This window comes from Salvelinus fontinalis, chromosome 23 (assembly GCF_029448725.1).
Source record: "Salvelinus fontinalis isolate EN_2023a chromosome 23, ASM2944872v1, whole genome shotgun sequence".
Taxonomy (NCBI): Eukaryota; Metazoa; Chordata; class Actinopteri; order Salmoniformes; family Salmonidae; genus Salvelinus; species Salvelinus fontinalis.
The window spans coordinates 33114688-33135017 of NC_074687.1; the positions used below are offsets into that span (position 1 = coordinate 33114688).

The 20330-nt window shown below is 43.4% G+C and overlaps 1 protein-coding gene across 1 annotated transcript in view; it reads right to left on the reverse strand.

Moving 5' to 3' along the window:
• Positions 1-993: 993 nt before the first annotated feature.
• The window catches only part of LOC129821165 (receptor activity-modifying protein 1-like), a 75691-nt gene continuing 56354 nt past the window's right edge, over positions 994-20330 (reverse strand). Inside the window, exon 3 of the mRNA XM_055878509.1 lies at positions 994-7142. Within this exon, the coding sequence (XP_055734484.1) occupies positions 6887-7142 (256 nt within the window). The 3' untranslated portion in view covers positions 994-6886. The remainder of the gene's footprint in view (positions 7143-20330) is intronic.

Here is a 20330-nt window from a genome sequence, read left to right on the forward strand (position 1 = left end):
GACCATTTCTTACCAGAATATGTTACTTCACTTTGATTTGTCTTGCCTTCCAGGTTACCCACTTGGTCATTTTGTAAATATATATTATGTTCTGTAACTATTACATGTACCCATCTCGTAGTTATTTAATTATTAGAGATTTCCCAAAGTTTTTTGCGCCCACCATGCGTCATGTCTGCAATGGTCATGTGAGGTGAAATGTGTATATTTTGGGATGTGAACACTCAGTGTGTTTGACCTGACAAAGATCCATTTTGGATGGAAATGTTGTCATTAAAGCGGTGAATTGGGAGCTTTAACAGTGTGAGGGCCTTCTTGTTCTATACCAGTATTCTTTATTAGCCCAGCACCTATGTTTTTAAGGATGTGCGTATGACCACACATTTTTCTATGGACAATGTTGAATGTTTATCATATTAAATTTGGAAAAAAGCTCCTTAATCCCAGATTTGGGACCACACAGCCACTGTCACTAATTCCTTACAAGCCACTCATTGAATTTGTGATTTACAACTTGTTGTTTATGTCCAATGGCCGATTAGCACCGATACATTTTATCTATAATTTCTCTACATTATTTCTCTTCACATGACAAGGATTTAAAAGGATTTGCCAGTAGATTGTCAACTTGATTCATGATGATGAGTGGTAGCTAAGATTTTGAAAGTATGATGTTGACATGATCAGTCCAATCAAAGCTACTGTACATACAACGTGATTTGACGTAATTTTATCTGTGGCCAATGACCTTGAGCCTTCTTGGATGGGCACTTCTAATGTAACTTTATGGCAGCACCAAAAAGGCTAGAATTTGCAAGGTCTCCTCTTAGACTTTGTGGTGACGTAGTGTCCCCATGAGTGACAGAACACTGAGAAAATAACTGTGCAACGCTTCGTATTTTCTGCTGGCTTGCCCCACCACCGCAGAAAGTACTGAGCTACGCTGAAACACCTGCATTTTGGAGCTGCCTTACTCAAGAAAACAAAAAGAGACCATGTTTGTATGCGGCTTTATTAACACAATGATATATATCATTTTTTACATTGTTCGCAAACTGATATGTGACACATTAATGCCAAAATAACATGCATAACAGGCAAGCCCCCCCCCCCCTCAAACAAAAGTGGGGCCTGAATGAGGGTTGCCACTGAATAGACTAGGCTGCCTATGCATGTGCGGAGAAGCATGGGGCATTTATCTTTCCAAGGGAATGCACTTCCTAAATGATTAGGCTATTTCTACATCGCCTAGAATAAATAAATAAATATTGATCACCCATATTTGTCTCCGTCTGAAAAATGTCCCACTCCTAAGAGCCAATTTAAGCTTGATCCGAAAATGTGGTCGAAGGCGCCTTATGGATGGTGTGATGCAATCGCAGTGCCTCTGGAGACATGCAGAGGCCAAATGGAGCTCCATACCGCATAGCTGTGCACCTCTCAAATTCCTCTCAAATGTTGTAATGCAGAGGACTCGGTATAGCTCTGCACTGACATGATTTGTTGTTGGTAGGTGAGGGCAGGAGGTCCCTATATAAACACACAACTCACTTCCTTGACAACTTCCTTCACAACAGCTCTGTGCTGCACGGCAAAGCGCAATAAGTATGAATGTCCTGACTTCTGCTGAGGCCATATCACCTTAAATGCTGCACGGCCAATGGAGATGTCGGTAGGCTATAAAAGATAGCTCAAGAGAATAAGTCTCTTCAACTCACCTGTCTCCAAACTCTGTCTAGCCCATTTGCTGATATAGCGCAGTAATACCTATAGCCTAATATAATGGTCCACGTGAGAATCTCTGTCAAAATTGCTACGACCAAGGCTGGCAAGTGAGCTGCGTCATCCCATGGGCTACAATAACAATGTGGGACTGCGGTTGGGTTTCTTGACCAGTTCTTACGATACTGATATCACTTATTATTAATATCTAGGCTACATAGTGCATTGATGTGAATCACACTGCTGCTCTCTCATTTAGCTATTTAGACTTTTATGGATTGTGGATGACTGTTCACAAATGTATAGGTGCATTTTAACCCAATAATGGTTGAATTGAAGAAGTTTAAGCTACCTATTATAATTGGTTTTGCGACCAATGGTGTATTCATTACGGAAACCGTTTACCGTTTAAGAACCAAATGGAAGCAAACAGGGCAAACGTTTTGCAACAGAATCGGCATAATAAGTATGCCCCAGGCCAGTGGACAACCAGGGAAAATGTGCTTTTGCAACAGCTGCATAGTGCGGATCCCAGTCTATGGAATAAAAGTTCCTCCCTTCTAACCTCCTCTGTGGTATTGTGATGCATACTGTCAAAACGAGTTTAATTTAAGAAGACCACAAGTGGGGCTTTTATTGGTCAATCTAATTCATGCTGATTTTTTAAGAAGTCCACAGGCCTGACGGCACGTGCTCAAACACACACCCTTTAGATAGACTTAAACAGCTTCAAATGATCAATGTCACCAACAAAAACATAAACAATTGACCGATAGCAAATTCAGCATATGGAATGCATTTTTTACATGCAAATAGCACTTTCGGTAGTTCTCAGTGCATGACATTCCGAGAGCAGCATTTTTCAACTAGAAGCAATGAACCCAATCAGTCCTCCATGACCACAAAATCATAAACAGAGTAGGATAATTAGTCCTTTGTTTTTATACTCAAGTAAAACTAATTTATTAATATATATTTCCATATTTCCGAGTACTATTCTTTCAGATCAAGGGGTATTACATTAATTGGAATGACTGGAAATCTGACAGACTGTTTTTTTTTCTTATGTAAAGATATTTCATAATTGTATTATTATCTGTAGTAGAAAGCAATGGGTTAGAATAATCCTTCAAAACCAACCCACAAAGTAAAATTCAACATCCATTTATGGCCAGCTATGTAAGTTCTAACATTGATCTATTCTGCAATAGATGTTGTTCAATAATTGTTCAGTAATATTCATTTTTGTCTGCTTCTAATGCCTCTTAAGCAGATTGACGTTTTTTTGGGATGAGTCTTGTCCTTGAGGGAGAACTGATGATTTCCACTAGATGGGCCAACTGCAAAATCAAAATTGAAAACCCCCAAAATATTGTTGGTCTTAATTTAAGGTTAGGGTTAGGTTTAGGTTTAAAATCTGATTTTATGACTTTGTGACTGTGCCAGCAACTAACCTGTGCCTCTTAAGGGGAAGGTAATCTGATTACGTTACTGAGTTTGAGTAATCCAAAAGTTACGTTACTGATTACAATTTTGGACAGATAACTAGTAACTGTAATGGATTACATTTAGAAAGTAACCAACCCAAACCTGGACATAGGCTACCACCATATGTTCCATTGCTCACCTATCCTTTCTTAATGATTTCATAACCGGTTCAGTGTTAGCGATCTAACGACAGTAGCTGGTGTGTTGCATTATGATATTATGACTTTGTCCCTCTGGCTAACACAACAAGGGAAACCTGACAAGTTCATGAAACTCTAAAGGGGGGATATGAAGAAAGAGACAAGGGAGAGGAGGGAGAGATAGAGGAGAGAGGGAGGGAAAAGAGAGGAGAAAGAGAAGGGAGAGAAGGGGAGAGGGAGAAGAGAGAGAGAGAACAGAGAGATGGAGAGGAAAGAGGAAGAGATGGAGGTTTGCCTTGGTTGCAGAACTACTGTGGGGAAACCAGGAACATGCCACACTGAAATCCCACATTCCTGTCAGCTCTGTACCAGCTTTGTCATGACACACTGCACTGTTTAACATTCTGTAAATGTAATTGCATTTACACTACATTTACACTACACTACAAAGCTTTCTTTGTTTTATTGATCAGTTGTAAATTACATAATATATGCATGAGAACCTACCATGTTTAATACATCTAAGGTACCTAATTTCTACCAGCGTGTCACATGTGCAACCAGAGGACAAAAAAAACTCTAGGCCATCTTTACTCCAGACACAGAGACGCATACTAAGCTCTCCCTCAATTTAGTAAATCCTGCTTACAAGCAAAAACTAAAGCAGAAAGTACCAGTGACTTGCACAATACAGAAGTGGTCAGATGACGCGGATGCTACGCTACATGACTGTTTTGCTAGCACAGACTGGAATATGTTCTGGGATTCTTCCGATGGCATTGAGGAGTATATCACATCAGTCACTGGCTTCATCAATAAGTGCATCGACGACGTCGTCCCCACAGTGACCGTGTGTACATGTCCCAACCAGAAGCCAGGGATTACAGGCAACATCCGCACCGAGCTAAAGGCTACAGCTGCCGCTTTCAAGGAGTGGGACACTAATCCGGATGCTTATAAGAAATCCCGCTATGCCCTCAGACAAACCATCAAACAGGCAAAGCGTCAATACAGGACTAAGATTGAATCCTACTACACCGGCTCTGACGCTCGTCAGATGTTGCAGGGCCTGAAAACCATTACAGACTACAAAGGGAAACCCAGACGCGAGCGGCCCAGTGACACAAACCTACCAGACGAGCTAAATGCCTTTTATGCTCGCTTCGAGGCAAGCAACACTGAAGCATGCATGAGAGCACCAGCTGTTCCGGATGACTTTGTGATCACGCGCTCCATACCCGATGTGAGCAAGACCTTTAAACAGTTCAACATTCACAAGGTCGCAGGGCCAGACGGGTTACCAGGACGTGTACTCCGAGCATGCGCTAACCAACTGGCAAGTGTCTTCACTGACATTTTCCACCTCTCCCTGACCGAGTCTGTAATACCTACATGTTTCAAGCAGACCACCATAGTCGCTGTGCCCAAGAAAGCAAAGGTAACCTGCCTAAATGACTAACGCCCTGTAGCACTCATGTTGGTAGCCATGAAGTCACTTGAAAGGCTGGTCATGTCTCACATCAACACCATCATCCTGGGAAACCCTAAACCCTCTTACCGTGTTTCCCAGAGTACACTATGTTCTACATATGAGCTTGACAAGACTCATAATGAAGGGGAGGGTGTTTAATACGGGAGCTGAGCATAGGACCAATAAAGTTATTAAATGTCTTAAAGCAAATCAAATTGCTTTGAAGTCTGTGTTGGAAGGTCGCTGAGATGAGAGAGTATTTCCCTGTGAATAGGAGTAAACTGGTAGCTACGGGGGCTTTGGGAGTCCAGGTCTTGCAGACGGCAAAGCCGGGTCTCAGCCATAGTAATATAAAGGCAATTAGAAAAGCAGCTGGACACACAGACACTTTACCTCTCAATACTTATAAGATAAAGAGTACGTCAGAAAATTCCATAAGCAGGATACTCTGCTTATGGAATTCAACACTGCTGTTACACAGACATGACAGTTTGTCAGTAACTTACTAAACAATCTACTAACCTTAAGCCTAGTGAGACTACGCAGAGAAGAGTCATCATACAAAATCACTGTTTAGAGATTATCCTGTACTTTGTATACTTTTTAGCAAGTAGTTCTGAAAATAGCACTCACTAACCAAAAGTGGTCCCTGAAAATGGCATACTGCGTCACATATGTGCAGATATGTGCACCACGGCATTGCTTTCTCTCTCGCTCTGCTGTGTCTGCAGCTGTCACTCAAATGATGAGGGGCTGAAGCACATTGGCTGGAACTGTAATTGCTAGGGGGCTGGCCAGCGTGGGGGAAAATGTAGGGAAAATGGCTCCACACATCTTCCATAAAACATTTGCTTTCAAACTAGGGATTTCGTGGCTAATGGAGGTAAGACAGTAATTCTGCTCATAGATTAAGCATGTATGAACTACACATTACTAGTCATCAAAGTTCCGGAGCATGTTCTTACAAAGCAACTGATTCACAACGTCACGTCTTTGTTTTAATCCAACTTTGCTGTACACATTCAAAATGTACAGTGGGGGTAGACCTTTCCTGCCCTGTATCAACCATTCATAGGGATAATAGTGGTTGGTGGATCATTTGTCCAGATCTGCAATAGGCTGACTAGCAATCATACCACACCCCCTACTCATCATTTGCACAGTATGTTGTACCTCAGTCTCACACACATCAGTCATTTTTAATCATCTCTTTTTCATATGCACTTTCTATTCATGGCAAATTCGATTTTTTTAATATTATTTTGATAACTTACAGCGATTTGGCACAATGCCAAAGTAAGGAATTGAAGGGTGAGTGTAGAAATATGTTGGTTCTGACTGTTAGAGACAGGGACAGGGACAGGGCAGGGACAGCAACAAGGACAGGGACAGGGACAGGGACAGGGACAGGGACAGGGACAGGGACAGGGACAGGGACAGGGACAGGGGATGTTGGATCCAGACAGTGTTTATGAGGTGAGTATAGAGTGCACAGACATCATCCATAAAGCACAGAGACCATAGCATCATCCTATCTATCAACCAATCGGTGACGGACTGTCAAAAGTCCACTTCAGGAGCTGTGCCAAAGTATATCCCAACTCACTGCACAGGAAATTACCTCATGTGCCCAGGAAGTCCTTCAAACCAATCAGACACCATCTGTCCTTCATGGCTAACAGCTTGTGATTCTCCACCTAGATTGGATTTGCAGATAAAGGGTAATGAAAGCAGACACTCCATTTTTAAACAAGTCCTCCTGCAGGTTATAATCAGTGTAGTTCTGTAAATCCTCATCTTGTAGTCTGTGTCCTTTCCTATATCCTGTTGCTGTAGCTCAGTGTCAACTCCAACAGAGTGACAGTAACAAAGATGGTCTGTAATGTTGTCCTTGATACAGGCTTTGATAGTCCTCCCAGTCCCTTGCCTGGTCCGTGATGTCTGTTCTGTAGTAGCAGCAGCAGCGTTATGTATACCTGTCTCCGTCTTGGGTGGAGGGTGAAGGGGGCCTCCTCTAGACCTCTTCTCCCCTGGCTGGGGGCCTGGAGCTTGGGGTTGGCCCCGGTTACACAATGCCTTCGCTGCGTTTGCTCCTCCACACCACTAGGGCAGTCATGAGCAGCGTGACAAGAATGGGCACCACAATGAATGGCCCAAGGATATGGTTGGGCGGATCACGCAGCTGCCGTCCCGACAGGGAGCAGTCGTGGAAGTACTGCTTGTGGATGCGGATGAAGAACTCGTCCACCTGCCGGTTGGGCCAGAAACAGTCCATCTTCAGGGCGATCAGGTAGGTGCAGTTGGTGAGCTCACCATAAGGTCTGTAGGGAGAGACAAAGAGAGAGAGGGAGGTAAAATCAAGCGAATGCGGACAAGGTTCATACTGTTGTGCGGCAGGTAGCCTAGCAGTTAAGAGCATTGGGCCGGTAATTGAAAGGTTGCTGGTTTGAATCCCAGAGCCGACTAGGTGAAACATATTTCGATGTGCCCTTGAGCAAGGCACTTAATCCTAATTGCTCCTGTAAGTCGCTCTGGATAAGAGCATCTGCTGAATGACTAAAATGTATTTCATAATGAGGGTAAATGATAACCTACATATTTGAATAGACATATAGGAAGGTAAGGGGCTCTGAAGTGTGGGTTCTAAATGCAAATTATATATGGTTAGGGTTAAGGAAAGTGAGTGAGTGAGTGAGTGTGCTCCTTCAAATCAAATCAAATGTATTTATATAGCCCTTCTTACATCAGCTGATATCTCAAAGTGCTGTACAGAAACCCAGTCTAAAACCCCAAACAGCAAGCAATGCAGGTGTAGAAGCACGGTGGCTAGGAAAAACTCCCTATAAAAGGCCAAAACCAGGCTATGAGGGGTGGCCAGTCCTCTTCTGGCCACCCCTGTGTCTGTCCAGTCCTGTCATGATTGAGAGTAATGATTCATGGTAATGACAGAGGGTCCACGCCATACATAAAAACACACACTCTCAAAAGCACACGCACACCTTCCCCTCTTCCTGACAGGTCTCTGATTGAAGGGCCTCCTCTCCCCCTTTCCTCAGAGCATGCCCGCAACATGGCCTATTATTTATACCCACATCCTCCCTGGCATGGAACGTCTGGCATAGCTAGGACCTTTTTATAATCCCCAGGTTTCCCTTACACAACCAATGAGTCCTGTTCCCTCCAACCCCCTTTTACCCCCGCCTTGCTCCCACCAACCCCCCAGTCCCAGCTAGAACTTTCCCCCAGTGGGAGAGTGATACATCGAGTAAAGGCAGACCATCGGGCCCATCTTCCAAGCCAGACATACATTATATCCATGCACGTTAATCACCTTCAGATGTACAGTAACATACAGTGGTTTAAAGTACTTAAGTAAAAATACTACATTTTTACTAAAATATGTTTTTTGGTGTATCTGTACTTTACTACTTATATTTTTGGCAACTTTTACTTTTACTTCACCACTGTCCTAAAGAAAATAATCTACTTTTTACTCCATACATTTTCACCTGACAGCCAAAATTATTTGTTACATTTTGATAGAAAAATTGTCCATTTCACACACTTATCAAGAGAACATCCCTGGTCATCCCTACTGCCTCTGATCTGGCGGACTCACTAAACACAAATGCTTTGTTTGTAAATGATGTCTGAGTGTTGGAGTGTGCCTGCCCCTGGCTATCCGTCAATAAAAATCTAAAAATAAAATTGTGCCGTCTGGTTTGCTTAATATAAGGAATTTGAAATGGTTTATACTTTTAATTTTGATACTTAAGTACATTTTAGCAATTCCATTTACTTTTTATACTTATATATTACATTTAATATATAGTATATTTAAAAGCAAATACTTTTAGACTTTTACTCTAGTAATATTTTACTGGGTGACTTTCTCTTTTTCTTGAGTCATTTTCTATTAAGGTATCTGTACTTTTACTCAAGTATGACAATTGAGTCCTTTTTCCACCACTGATAACATATGACCTCTATTTAACCAGGTAGGTTATTAAGATGAGAATACTTTCTATTTTGAAATACTGACTTGGCAAAAAGGATACAACAGTACAGTGGCAGCAGACATATGGACAGGAATAAACAATATCTAGGAACAAATGAAATCATTCCTAAAAAGAAATTGAACAGCAAGAACAAAGTATAGATAGGGGCAACAGAGAGCAGGGAGATGAGAGAGAGAGACTGGGAGGAAGAGAGAGAGGTACATACACAGTGAAGGAAAGTGGGGGAGAGAGAGGTAGGGTTGAGAGACAGGAAGAAGGAGTGTAAAATTAGATCTCCTACAGGGAATAGAAATATGAGCAAGCTCCTATTCTCTCCTCTGACATTTATCCATGACAGACTTACGGCCTTACTACCTGCCCTCCAGGACACCTACACCACCCGATGTCACAGGAAGGCCATAAAGATCATCAAGGACAACAACCACCCGAGCCACTGCCTGTTCACCCCGCTATCATCCAGAAAGCGAGGTCAGTACAGGTGCATCAAAGCAGGGACCGAGAGACTGAAAAACAGCTTCTATCTCAAGGCCATCAGACTGTTAAACAGCCACCACTAACATTGAGTGGCTGCTGCCAACATACTGACTAAACTCCAGCTCACTTTAATAATGGAAATGGATGGAAATTGATCAAAAATGTATCACTAGCCACTTTAAACAATGCCACTTAATATAATGTTTACATACATTACTCATCTCATATGTATATGTATATACTGTACTCTATATCATCTACTGCATCTTGCCATCTTTATGTAATACATGTACCACTAGCCACTTTAAACTATGCCACTTTATGTTTATATACCCTACATTACTCATCTCATATGTATATACTGTACACTATACCATCTACTGCATCTTGCCTATGCCGTTCTGTACCATCACTCATTCATATATCTTTATGTACATATTCTTTATCCCTTTACACTTGTGTGTATAAGGTAGTAGTTGTGGAATTGCTAGGTTAGATTATTTGTTGGTTATTATTGCATTGTCGGAACTAGAAGCACAAGCATTTCGCTACACTCGCATTAACATCTGCTAACCATGTGTATGTGACAAATAACATTTGATATGATTTGATTTGTTATTACTTCAAATAACCATTGTTTACATGACAGAATTGATTACCTTTATATTACCGCTGCTTTACTGAAAATGGGACGCTTGCCAAAGTCACGTCATCTGCAACATTTCATAATCGGAGGAAATGGATCGTTCCTAGCTTATCTTTTCAGTTCGCTGCAGCTAGCGACTGGAACGAGCTGCAACAAACACTCAAACTGGACAGTTTTATCTCAATCGCTTCATCCAAAGACTCAACCATGGACACTCATACTGACAGTTGTGGCTGCTTTGTGTGATGTATTGTTTTCTCTACCTTCTTGCCCTTTGTGCTGTTGTCTGTGCCCAATAATGTTTGTACCATGTTTTGTGCTGCTACCATGTCGTGTTGCTACCATGCTGTGTTGTCATGTGTTGCTGCCTTGCTATGTTGCTGTCTTAGTTCTCTCTTTATGTAGTGTTGTGTTGCTCTCTTGTTGTGATGTGTGTTTTGTCGTATATTTATATTGCATTTATTTTATTTTTTTTAATCCAAGGCCCCCGTCCCCACAGGAAGCCTTTTGCCCTTTGGTAGGCCGTCATTGTAAATAAGAATTTGTTCTTAACTGATTTGCCTAGTTAAATAAAGGTTAAATAAATCAAATCAAACATTGAAAAAAATATATTGTTCTGAAGCCATTCCAGTGTTGCTTTGGCTGTATGCTTGGGGTCATTGTCCTGTTGGAACATAAATCTTAGCCCCAGTCTAAGGCCATTTGCACTCTGAAGCAGGTTCTCATTTACCTGTATTTGGCTCCATTCATTGTTCCTTCTATCCTTACCAGTCTCCCAGTCCCTGCCACTGAAAAGCATCCCCATAGCATGATGCTGCCACAGTAGGGATGGTGTTAGACTGGTGATGAGCTGTGCCTGGTTTTCTCCAGACATAGCGCTTTGCATTCAGACCAAATAGTTACATTTTTGTCTCATCAGACCACAGAATCTTTCACGTGCCTTTTTGCAAACTCCAGGTGTGCTGTCTTGTTGTAACGACTTTCCTCTTCTTCTGACGAGGAGTAAGAGATATCGGACCAATGTGCAGCGTGGTAAGTGTCCATTTTAATATGTAAAACTGAACACTACAAAAATACAAAATAACAAAGTGAAAGAACAAACAAAAATCAAAACAGTCCCGTATGGTGCAAACACAGACACAGGAAACAACCACCCACAAAACACAATAGACAACAGGCTACCTAAATATGGCTCCCAATCAGAGACAACGACTAACACCTGCCTCTGATTGAGAACCATACTAGCCCAAACACATAGAAATAGAACAACAGAACAAAACAAAGAAAAAACAACATAGAATGTCCACCCCAACTCACGCCCTGACCAAACTAAAATAAAGACATAAAAAAGGAACTAAGGTCAGAATGTGACAGTACCCCCCTCCCCCCCAAAGGTGCGGACTCTGGCCGCAAAACCTGAACCTATAGGAGAGGGTCTGGGTGGGCATTTACCGCGGTGGGGGCTCTGGAGCGGGACGAGGACCCCACTCCACCATAGTCTCGGCCCACTTCTGTGATACCTTAGGAGTGGCGACCCTCGTCACCGACCCTGGATTTGAGACCCTAGTAAAGGGCACCTCAGGACTGAGGGCCAGCTCCGGACAGGAGGGCGACTCCGGCAGCTCCGGACAGGAGGGCGACTTCGGCAGCTCCGGACAGGAGGGCGACTCCGGCAGCTCCGGACAGGAGGGCGACTCCGGCGGATCCGGACTGGAGGGAGACTCCGGCGGATCCTGACTGACGGGCGGCTCATGCAGCTCCTGACTGGCGGGCGGCTCCTGACTGGCGGGCGGCTCCTGACTGGCGGGCGGCTCCTGACTGGCGGGCGGCTCAGGCGAATCCTGACTGACGGGCAGGTCAGGCGGCTCCTGACTGACGGGCGGCTCAGGCGGCTCCTGACTGACGGGCGGCTCAAGCGGCTCAGGACAGACGGGCGGCTCAGGCGGCTCAGGACAGACGGGCGGCTCAGGACAGACGGGCGGCTCAGGACAGACGGGCGACTCAGGACAGACGGGCGGCTCAGGCGACTCAGGACAGACGGGCGGCTCAGGCGACTCAGGACAGACGGGCGGCTCAGGCGACTCAGGACAGACGGGCGGCTCAGGCGACTCAGGACAGACGGGCGGCTCAGGTGACTCAGGATAGACGGGCGGCTCTGGCGGCTCAGGACAGACGGGCGGCCCTTGAGGATCCGGACTGGAGGGAGGCTCTGGAGTAACCGGACTGGAGGAACACACAGGAGACTTGTTTCTTAGAACAGGCACAGTACTCACCAGGCTGGAGAGATCTACTGGAGGCCTGGTCCTTGGAGGAGGCACAGGATAGACCGGTCCGTGGAGGCGCACTGGAGGTCTCGAACTAAGAGCCTGAACAACCCGTCCTGGCTGGATGTTGATTTTAACCCGGCACTTGCGGGGCGCAGGCACAGGACGCACTGGGCTGTGCAGACCCACGGGAGACACAGTGCGTAGGGCTGGTGCTATATAACACGGACCGAGGAGATGCACTGGAGACCAGATGCGCTGAGCCGGCTTCATTACTCCTGGCTCGATGCCCACTCTAGCCCGGCCGATACGAGGAGCTGCAATGTAGCGCACCGGGCTACGTATGCACACTGGGGACACCGTGCGCTTCACCGCGTAACACTGTGCCTGTCCGGTCACTCTCTCTCCACGGTAAGCACGGGGAGTTGGCTCAGGTCTCCTACCTGACTTAGCCACACTCCCCGTGTGCCCCCACCCAATACATTTTTAGGGCTGCCTCTCGTCCCAGCCGCGCTGCCGTGCTGCCTCCTCATACCACCGCCGCTCAGCTTTCGCTGCCTCCAGCTCTGCCTTGGGACGGCGATATTCCCCAGCCTGTGCCCAGGGTCCTTAATATGGCTCCCAATCAGAGACAACGACTAACACCTGCCTCTGATTGAGAACCATACTAGGCCAAACACATAGAAATAGAACAACAGAACAAAACATAGAAAAAACAACATAGACTCACGCCCTGACCAAACTAAAATGAAGACATAAAAAAGGAACGAAGGTCAGAACGTGACACTTGTGTCTTTTTCTCAGTAGTTGCTTCCGTCTGGCCACTCTCCCATAAAGCCCAGTTTGGTGAAATGCTGTAGAGCAGGGTTCCTGCAGGGTGTTTTACGTGTGCCCCCAAGTTTTCTGAGCAAAATATATTTATATTTTCTTAGTTAAACATAAGAGACTATAAAACACCAGGAAATCAGCTCCAATTGATTTAATTTTGGAAATCTTTTCCCAAGTATTCCCACGTATGAAAGACACGTGATCATATACAAATACACGTTTTGAAATGATTTGGTTTTAGTCAAATATTATATCTGTTTGGGCTGCTTGTGGTCAATCTGCAGTCTACAAATTATTTGTAATTATGTTCCGTCCCCCCGACCATTCAGCCTGCGGCTGAATCTAATTGATAATCGCTGCTGTAGAGACTGCTGTCCTTCTGGCAGGTTCTCCCATCTCAGCCAAGGAACTTTATAGTTCTGGCAGAGTGGTCATTGGGTTCTTGGTCACCTCCCTGACCAAGGTCCTTCTTGCCCGGTTACTCAATTTAGTCGGACAGCCAGTTCTAGGCAGAGTCTGGGTATATCCATATTTTTCTATTTCCCAATCATGGAGACCACTATGCTCTTGGAAACTTTCAACACTCTCAAATGTTTTATACCCTTCCCCAGATATACAGTACCTGTCAAAAGTTTGGACACACTTACTAATTCAAGGGTTTCTCTTTATCTTTACTATTTTCTACATTGTAGAATAATAGTGAAGACATCAAAACTATGAAATAACACATATGGAATCATGTAGTAACCAAAAAACTATTAAACAAATGTAAATATATTTTGGATTTGAGATTCTTCAAAGTAGCCACCCTTTGCCTTGATGACAACTTTGCACACTCTTGGCATTCTCTCAACCAGCATCATGAGGTCACCTGGAATGCATTTCAATTAACAGGTGTGCCTTGTTAAAAGTTAATTTGTGGAATTTCTTTCCTTAATGCGTTTGAGCCAATCAGTTGTGTTGAGACAAGGTAGGGGTGGTATACAGAAGATAGCCATATTTTGTAAAAGACCAAGTCCATATTATGGCAAGAACAGCTCAAATAAGCAAAGAGAAACGACAGTCCATCATTACTTTAAGACATGAAGGTCAGTCCATCCAGAAAATGTCAAGAACTTTGAAAGTTTCTTCAAGTGCAGTCGCAAAAACCATCAAGCGCTATGATGAAACTGGCTCTCATGAGGACCACCACAGGAAAGGAAGACCCAGAGTTACCTCTGCTGCAGAGGATAAGTTCATTAGAGATACCAGCCTCAGAAATTACAGCCCAAATAAATGCTTCACAGAGGTCAAGTAACAGACACATCTCAACATCAACTGTTCAGATGAGACTACGTGAATCAGGCCTTCATAGTCAAATTGCTGCAAAGACACCACTACTAAAGGACACCAATAATAAGAAGAGACTTGCTTGGGCCAAGAAACATGAGAAATGGACATTAGACCGGTGTAAATTTGTCCTTTTGTCTGGAGTCAAAATTCTCTTTGTAAGACGCGGTGTGGGTGAACGGATGATCTCTGTATTTGTGTATTTCCCACGTAAAGCATGGAGGAGGAGGTGTGATGGTGTGGGTGTGCTTTGCTGGTGACCCTGTCTGTGATTTGTTTAGAATTCAAGGCACACTTAACCAGCATGGCTCCCACAGCATTCTGCAGCGATACGCCATCCCATCTGGTTTGGGCTTAGTGGGACTATCATTTGATTTTCAACAGGACAATCACCCAACACACCTCAAGGCTGTGTAAGGGCTATTTTACCAAGAAGGAGAGTGATGGAGTGCTGCATCAGATGCTCTGGCCTCCACAGTCCCCCGACCTCAACCAAATTGGGATGGTTTGGGATGAGCCGGACCCCAGAGTGATGGAAAAGCAGCCAACAAGTGCTCAGCATATGTGGGAACTCCTTCAAGAGTGTTGGAAAAGCATTCCAGGTGAAGCTGGTTGAGAGAATGGCAATAGTGTGCAAAGCTGTCATTAAGGCAAAGGGTGGCTATTTGAAGAATCTCAAATATAAAATATATTTTGATTTGTTTAACACTTTTTTGGTTACTACATGATTCCATATGTGCTATTTGATAGTGTTGATGTCTTCACTATTATTCTACAATGTAGAAAATAGTAAAAAATAAAGAAAAACCCTTGAATGAGTAGGTATTCTTAAACTTTTGACCGGTAGTGTGCGCTACTAACTAACTTTTTCAACCGTCCTTTTTAACCTCGAAACATGCCGACGCTGACTTTGTGAGCCTCAGCTGTGTAGCTGTTGAAATAGAGTCATGACAACACAGTAACTAGTTTAGATTCCCTGTGCCCAGTTTAGATTCTCATGTGTCTAAAGTAGGGAGGTCCAGGATATGCTCCAACTCTCTCCATTCAGATGGACATGGGGTGGGAAAATCCTACAGCACATTTTGCCACCAGATTGAATTTCAGGAAGGTTTAACACCACTAAATATAACTGGGTGGAGGGACAAGGAGGGACAGGGACTAACGTCAACACACAGAGGGATGTCACTGTAGCTTAGCAGCAAGATACTTCCACTTACTCTCAACTAGAAAGAGGCGACAACACCTTGTACCTGCAACTCAGTACAGTTTGCAGGTCAATAGTTTTTCCATGTTCATTTTCTTTCATCTAACATCTGCATGAACTTCTTCATTTCTGAAGTGTTCTTCCCTCAGCGTTTGTTTGAGTCTATATCGTACCAACTGTACAGAAAAGTCAGAGGAAACAGAGATATCATCTGGGCCTGGTTTTTGACATACTTCTGATATGCGCATGGACATTTCTGTTGATAAGGGGAAATCTTTTACAGCCGGTTTTTCACAACCCTGAATTTTTATTTTATCTGTGGTATTGAAGTACTTTGAGTGCAGTCGTTCAACTGGAACTGTGTGATGACAGGAGAGTCTTCTCCCGTCAAAGCCACCTCTCAAAGCACTTTATTTGTTTCAGCGTCACAACTTAAATGGATTTGTGTCACCACTCACCACAAAATTTGCCACACTCCTCTCTTTGGAGGCAGCAGCACAGAGAATGCCAAATTACTACTCCTCCTCGTCCTCTTTGCAAACCTCAGTATCCCAAACAGGCCGCTCTGTCAAACTGTTTCATCAAGTTAGCTCACTGTATCTCTTTAGCAGTTGATGGGAGAAACAGTATCCAGGCTTTGTCCCTCTCTTGTCTATGTGTGGAGCATCAACAGCTAACCCACCTATCTAGTTCCACTAGAGCTCTGTACAAAAGTTATGCAACATTAATCTCCATTTCTAAAGTTATAGAGTTCAACAGTTCTATATTTCTACAGCCCGCTCCACTGTCTTCTGTACTTCTAATATCTATAAGTTCTATATGTTCATAGAAACGTTCTGCTGACCTGCGGAATCTCTACACATGTTCTGTTCTGCATTCATTGTAGTTCTTCAGCACTGCTCTGTTCTGGTCAGAGCCTGGTCTGCATAGCAGTGAATACTCCTGCAGCTGCTTAGTACCAGCTCTTCAAAGATACTTCTGTATATGATCACATTGACATAGATCCAAGCAAATTATGCCAAAGACTTCCTATGGAATCAGTTACTGTAATGCTAATGGAATTATTCAGAAATACAAATACTTTTTAAAATAAATATATCCTTTGACAGTATGGCTCATGAGTTAGCTTAAAGGAATATTCTCTGTTAGTACTCTGTCTAAGCAGGAGGTGCTGCTGATGCTCCCTCATTCCTTCACTCTTTGAAAAAAGGGTTCCAAAAGGGTTCTTCAGCTGTCCCCATATGAGAATTATGTTTGGCTCAAGGTAGAACCCTTTTTTGGTTTCAGGAGAACCATCTGTAAAAAGGGCTCTACATGGAACCCAATAGGGTTCTACCTGGAACCAAAAGGTTTCTTCAAATGGTTCTTCTATGGTACAGCCAAAGAACCTTTTTAGGTTCTAGATCGCACAATTATTTCTAAGAATGTTATGAATTATACAGGGAGAAACTCAGAGAGTCTTGAGCATTTGTCATCTCTCTTTCATCTTCAACTCACCACAACAATCAGCAAAGTGATTCAAGGAGGTAGGTAGTGCACGGCAACCCTATTGTTATTGAAAAGGCCTCATAGTATTGAAATGTTCTCTCTGTTCACCCTTCTGTCTCTCTGTCTGTCTGTTCACCCTTCTGTCTCTATGTCTGTTTGCTCAAAGTCTTTAATGTCACTGTGGGTTCTCATATAATATAGATGAAGGGAGGTTGAGGCGGAGGAGAGTAGAGCAATGTACATGTGTGTCTGTGCACGCGTGCACACTCAGTTGTGTAAAGTAACGATGTAGAAATATGCACTGATGGGTGAACTTATTTTGCTAGGCAGCAGGCGACGACATGCAAGCAGAGTTGAGCCAATCCTCAAATGTTTGGGCAAATCCACGTTATTTTTCCAAACATAAAAATAGTGCCCCCTAGCTGAAAGTACATTCCAAATCTGGGCCCATTTGTGTCAGCTAACGTTAGTCTAGCCAAATACCTTTTTTTTTAAGCACCCCATGTCAAGCTAAGTTAGCTAACATTAGGTTTCACATTTTAGCTAACACCCACTAGTTTAGCTAGACATTTTATGTATTTTTTTTTCCTTAATTAGGCAAGTCAGTTAAGAACAAATTCTTATTTTCAATGACGGCCTAGGAACAGTGGGTTAACTGCCTTGTTCAGGGACAGAACAACAGATTTCTACCTTGTCAGCTCAGGGATTCGATCTTGCAACCTTTCGGTTACTAGTCAAACGTTCTAACCACTAGGCTACCTGCCACCCCATGTGCTAGTTGATAAAGTTGTTCTTCTTACCTAGTTAATTACTGTAGACTTAAGCTATTGATGTCACCTACTAGCTAAATCAATTAACATTGTTTTTTCTCATAGTAATATTAAATACTCACAAAAAAACGATCACTTAACTATTGTTGCTTATAGCTTTAAAATTAGGATCCTATACCTTAAGTATTTGGTGATGGTAGTTATCTAGCTAAGTAACTATTGTCTTTCTTTTCCTTTTATTATTATTTCAGAGAAAGCAGGTACACCATCTTAAGAAGTAAATGAAGTATGGAGAACTGACAGCAAACACACTGAAGATAAAAGATGCCCCTGACACTCCTTCCACCATCAAGCAGAGCACATTACTGAAGGCAGTGTCTCAAATATCCATTGGAAAAGCTGTGGTGAAGTATGTGGTCCAAGGTCTCCAACCATTTGCTGTTGTAGAACAAAAACCATTCAGAGAGTTTGTGCAGGATCTGCAGCCTAACTCAAAGATAATATCAAGGCCCACACTGCGCTCCAGGATTGATGAAGCATCCAAGGAAATGAAGAAGAAGGTAACTGAGGCCATGAGAGGAGTTGACCACGTCGCCACCACCACCGACTGCTGGTCTGCAAGAAGATGGAGTTTCATTGGTGTTACAGCCCATTGGATTGACCCTGACAGTCTCAACAGATGCTCTGCAGCCCTGGCCTGTAAACGGTTGAGAGGATCGCACACCTTTGATGTGTTGGCAAGCTCCCTAAATGACATCCATTCTGAGTTTGAAGTCCAGAGTACGATTGTACGAACAACAACAGACAATGGCTCTAACTTCTTGAAAGCTTTCCAAGTTTATGGAGCAGATGAAAATAACGAGGCAGTCAAAGCAGTGGGTGGTGGGGGTGAAGCAGCTCAGCCAGGACAGGACGATGGTGAAGAGGAACAAGAGGAGATTGAAGAAGTGAAGTTTGTTGATGTGGCAACGATCCTGAATGAAGGTGATGGTTTTGAGTACCAGCTGCCAAAGCACCAGCGTTGTTCTTGCCACTTACTCAACTTAGTATCTAAAGGCAATTCCCTAAAAGCAACATCCAGTGAGGCTTACAAAAAAGTGTCCTGTTCAACCTTTGGCAAGTGCCAAGCACTTTGGAACAAACGCGGGAGATCCACACTTGCAGCCGAAACCGTTGAAGATGCTTGCGACTTCCAGCTGCTGCGCCTGAATGCTACAAGTGGAACTCCTGGTTCATGGCTGTAGAAAGACTCCTGAGGATCGTCAAAGACAAAAGGAGAGGCGGCCGTCAGAGTTCTCTGCACAGACTTCAAGGTTCCAATGTAAGTAAGGATTATGTATTATTTTATCATAATGTAAGGTCTTGAATATCATCTAAATATGTTGACTAATAACTGTTTCACATATTGTAGCCAAACACTATAATTTAGTCAACTACTCATTGATACCTGTTGTTAAATCAGGTGAAATGGTTAGTGGTCCCCTTTGTAGCATAGGAAACACATTATTATTATTAGTGTTTTTTTTTCTCTGATTCAATCCAGCTGAACTCACATTCCTCACAGAGTATGTTGCCACAATGAGCCCAGTCGTAAAGGTCATCAACATCCTGCAGGCTGAAACCAATGTCCAGATTGGGTGGCTACTTCCAACTATCAACCTGCTGATCACAAAACTTGACTGAATCAAGTTGTCCCTGAAGTACTGTAAGCCTCTGGGTGTGCTACAACTGGGACTGAAGAAGCTCTTCAGCCACATGTTTCAAGACCCTGAGCTGATCGCAGCTGCATTCCTTCTCCCCAAATTCACAAAAGCGTGGACAAAGGATGACACCACCATCAGAATGGGTAAGACAAAATGTGCTTAATTGACAATATTTTATTATTCATAAACAACTTTTGTATAGTGTACATTTTGACACTTCATAGATTTGAGAACCAGCCATTTGAACTACAATCCTGACTTTGTGGTTCAGTCCAATGGGTAGCCTACTTAGCCCTGTTGCTTGATTTACAGTTGAAGTAGGAAGTTCATATACACCTTAGCCAAATACATTTAAACTCAGTTTTTCACAATTCCTGACATTTAATCCTAGTAAAAATTCCCTATCTCAGGTCAGTTAGGATCATCACTTTATTTTAAGAATGTGAAATGTCAGAATAATAGTAGAGAGAATGATTTTTTATTTCCGCTTTTGTCACGACTCCCACCGAAGGTGGCTCCTCTTCCTGTTCGGGTGGTGCTCGGCGGTGGTCATCACCGGTCTACTAGCTGCCACCGATCCCTTTTTCCCTTTTCTGTTGTTTTAGTCTTATTGGTTACACCTGTTTCTTGTTTAGGTTTTAGTTGGGCTATTTAAGCCGGTATGCCCGCCTGCTCTTTGTGCGGGCTTATTTTTCCTCTGTTCATGTTTGTGGTTGTGCGATTTCCTTTGTTTTTTCCTCCGGACTGGTTGGGTCCTGGTTTTGGGCCGGTCTTGTTATTTGCG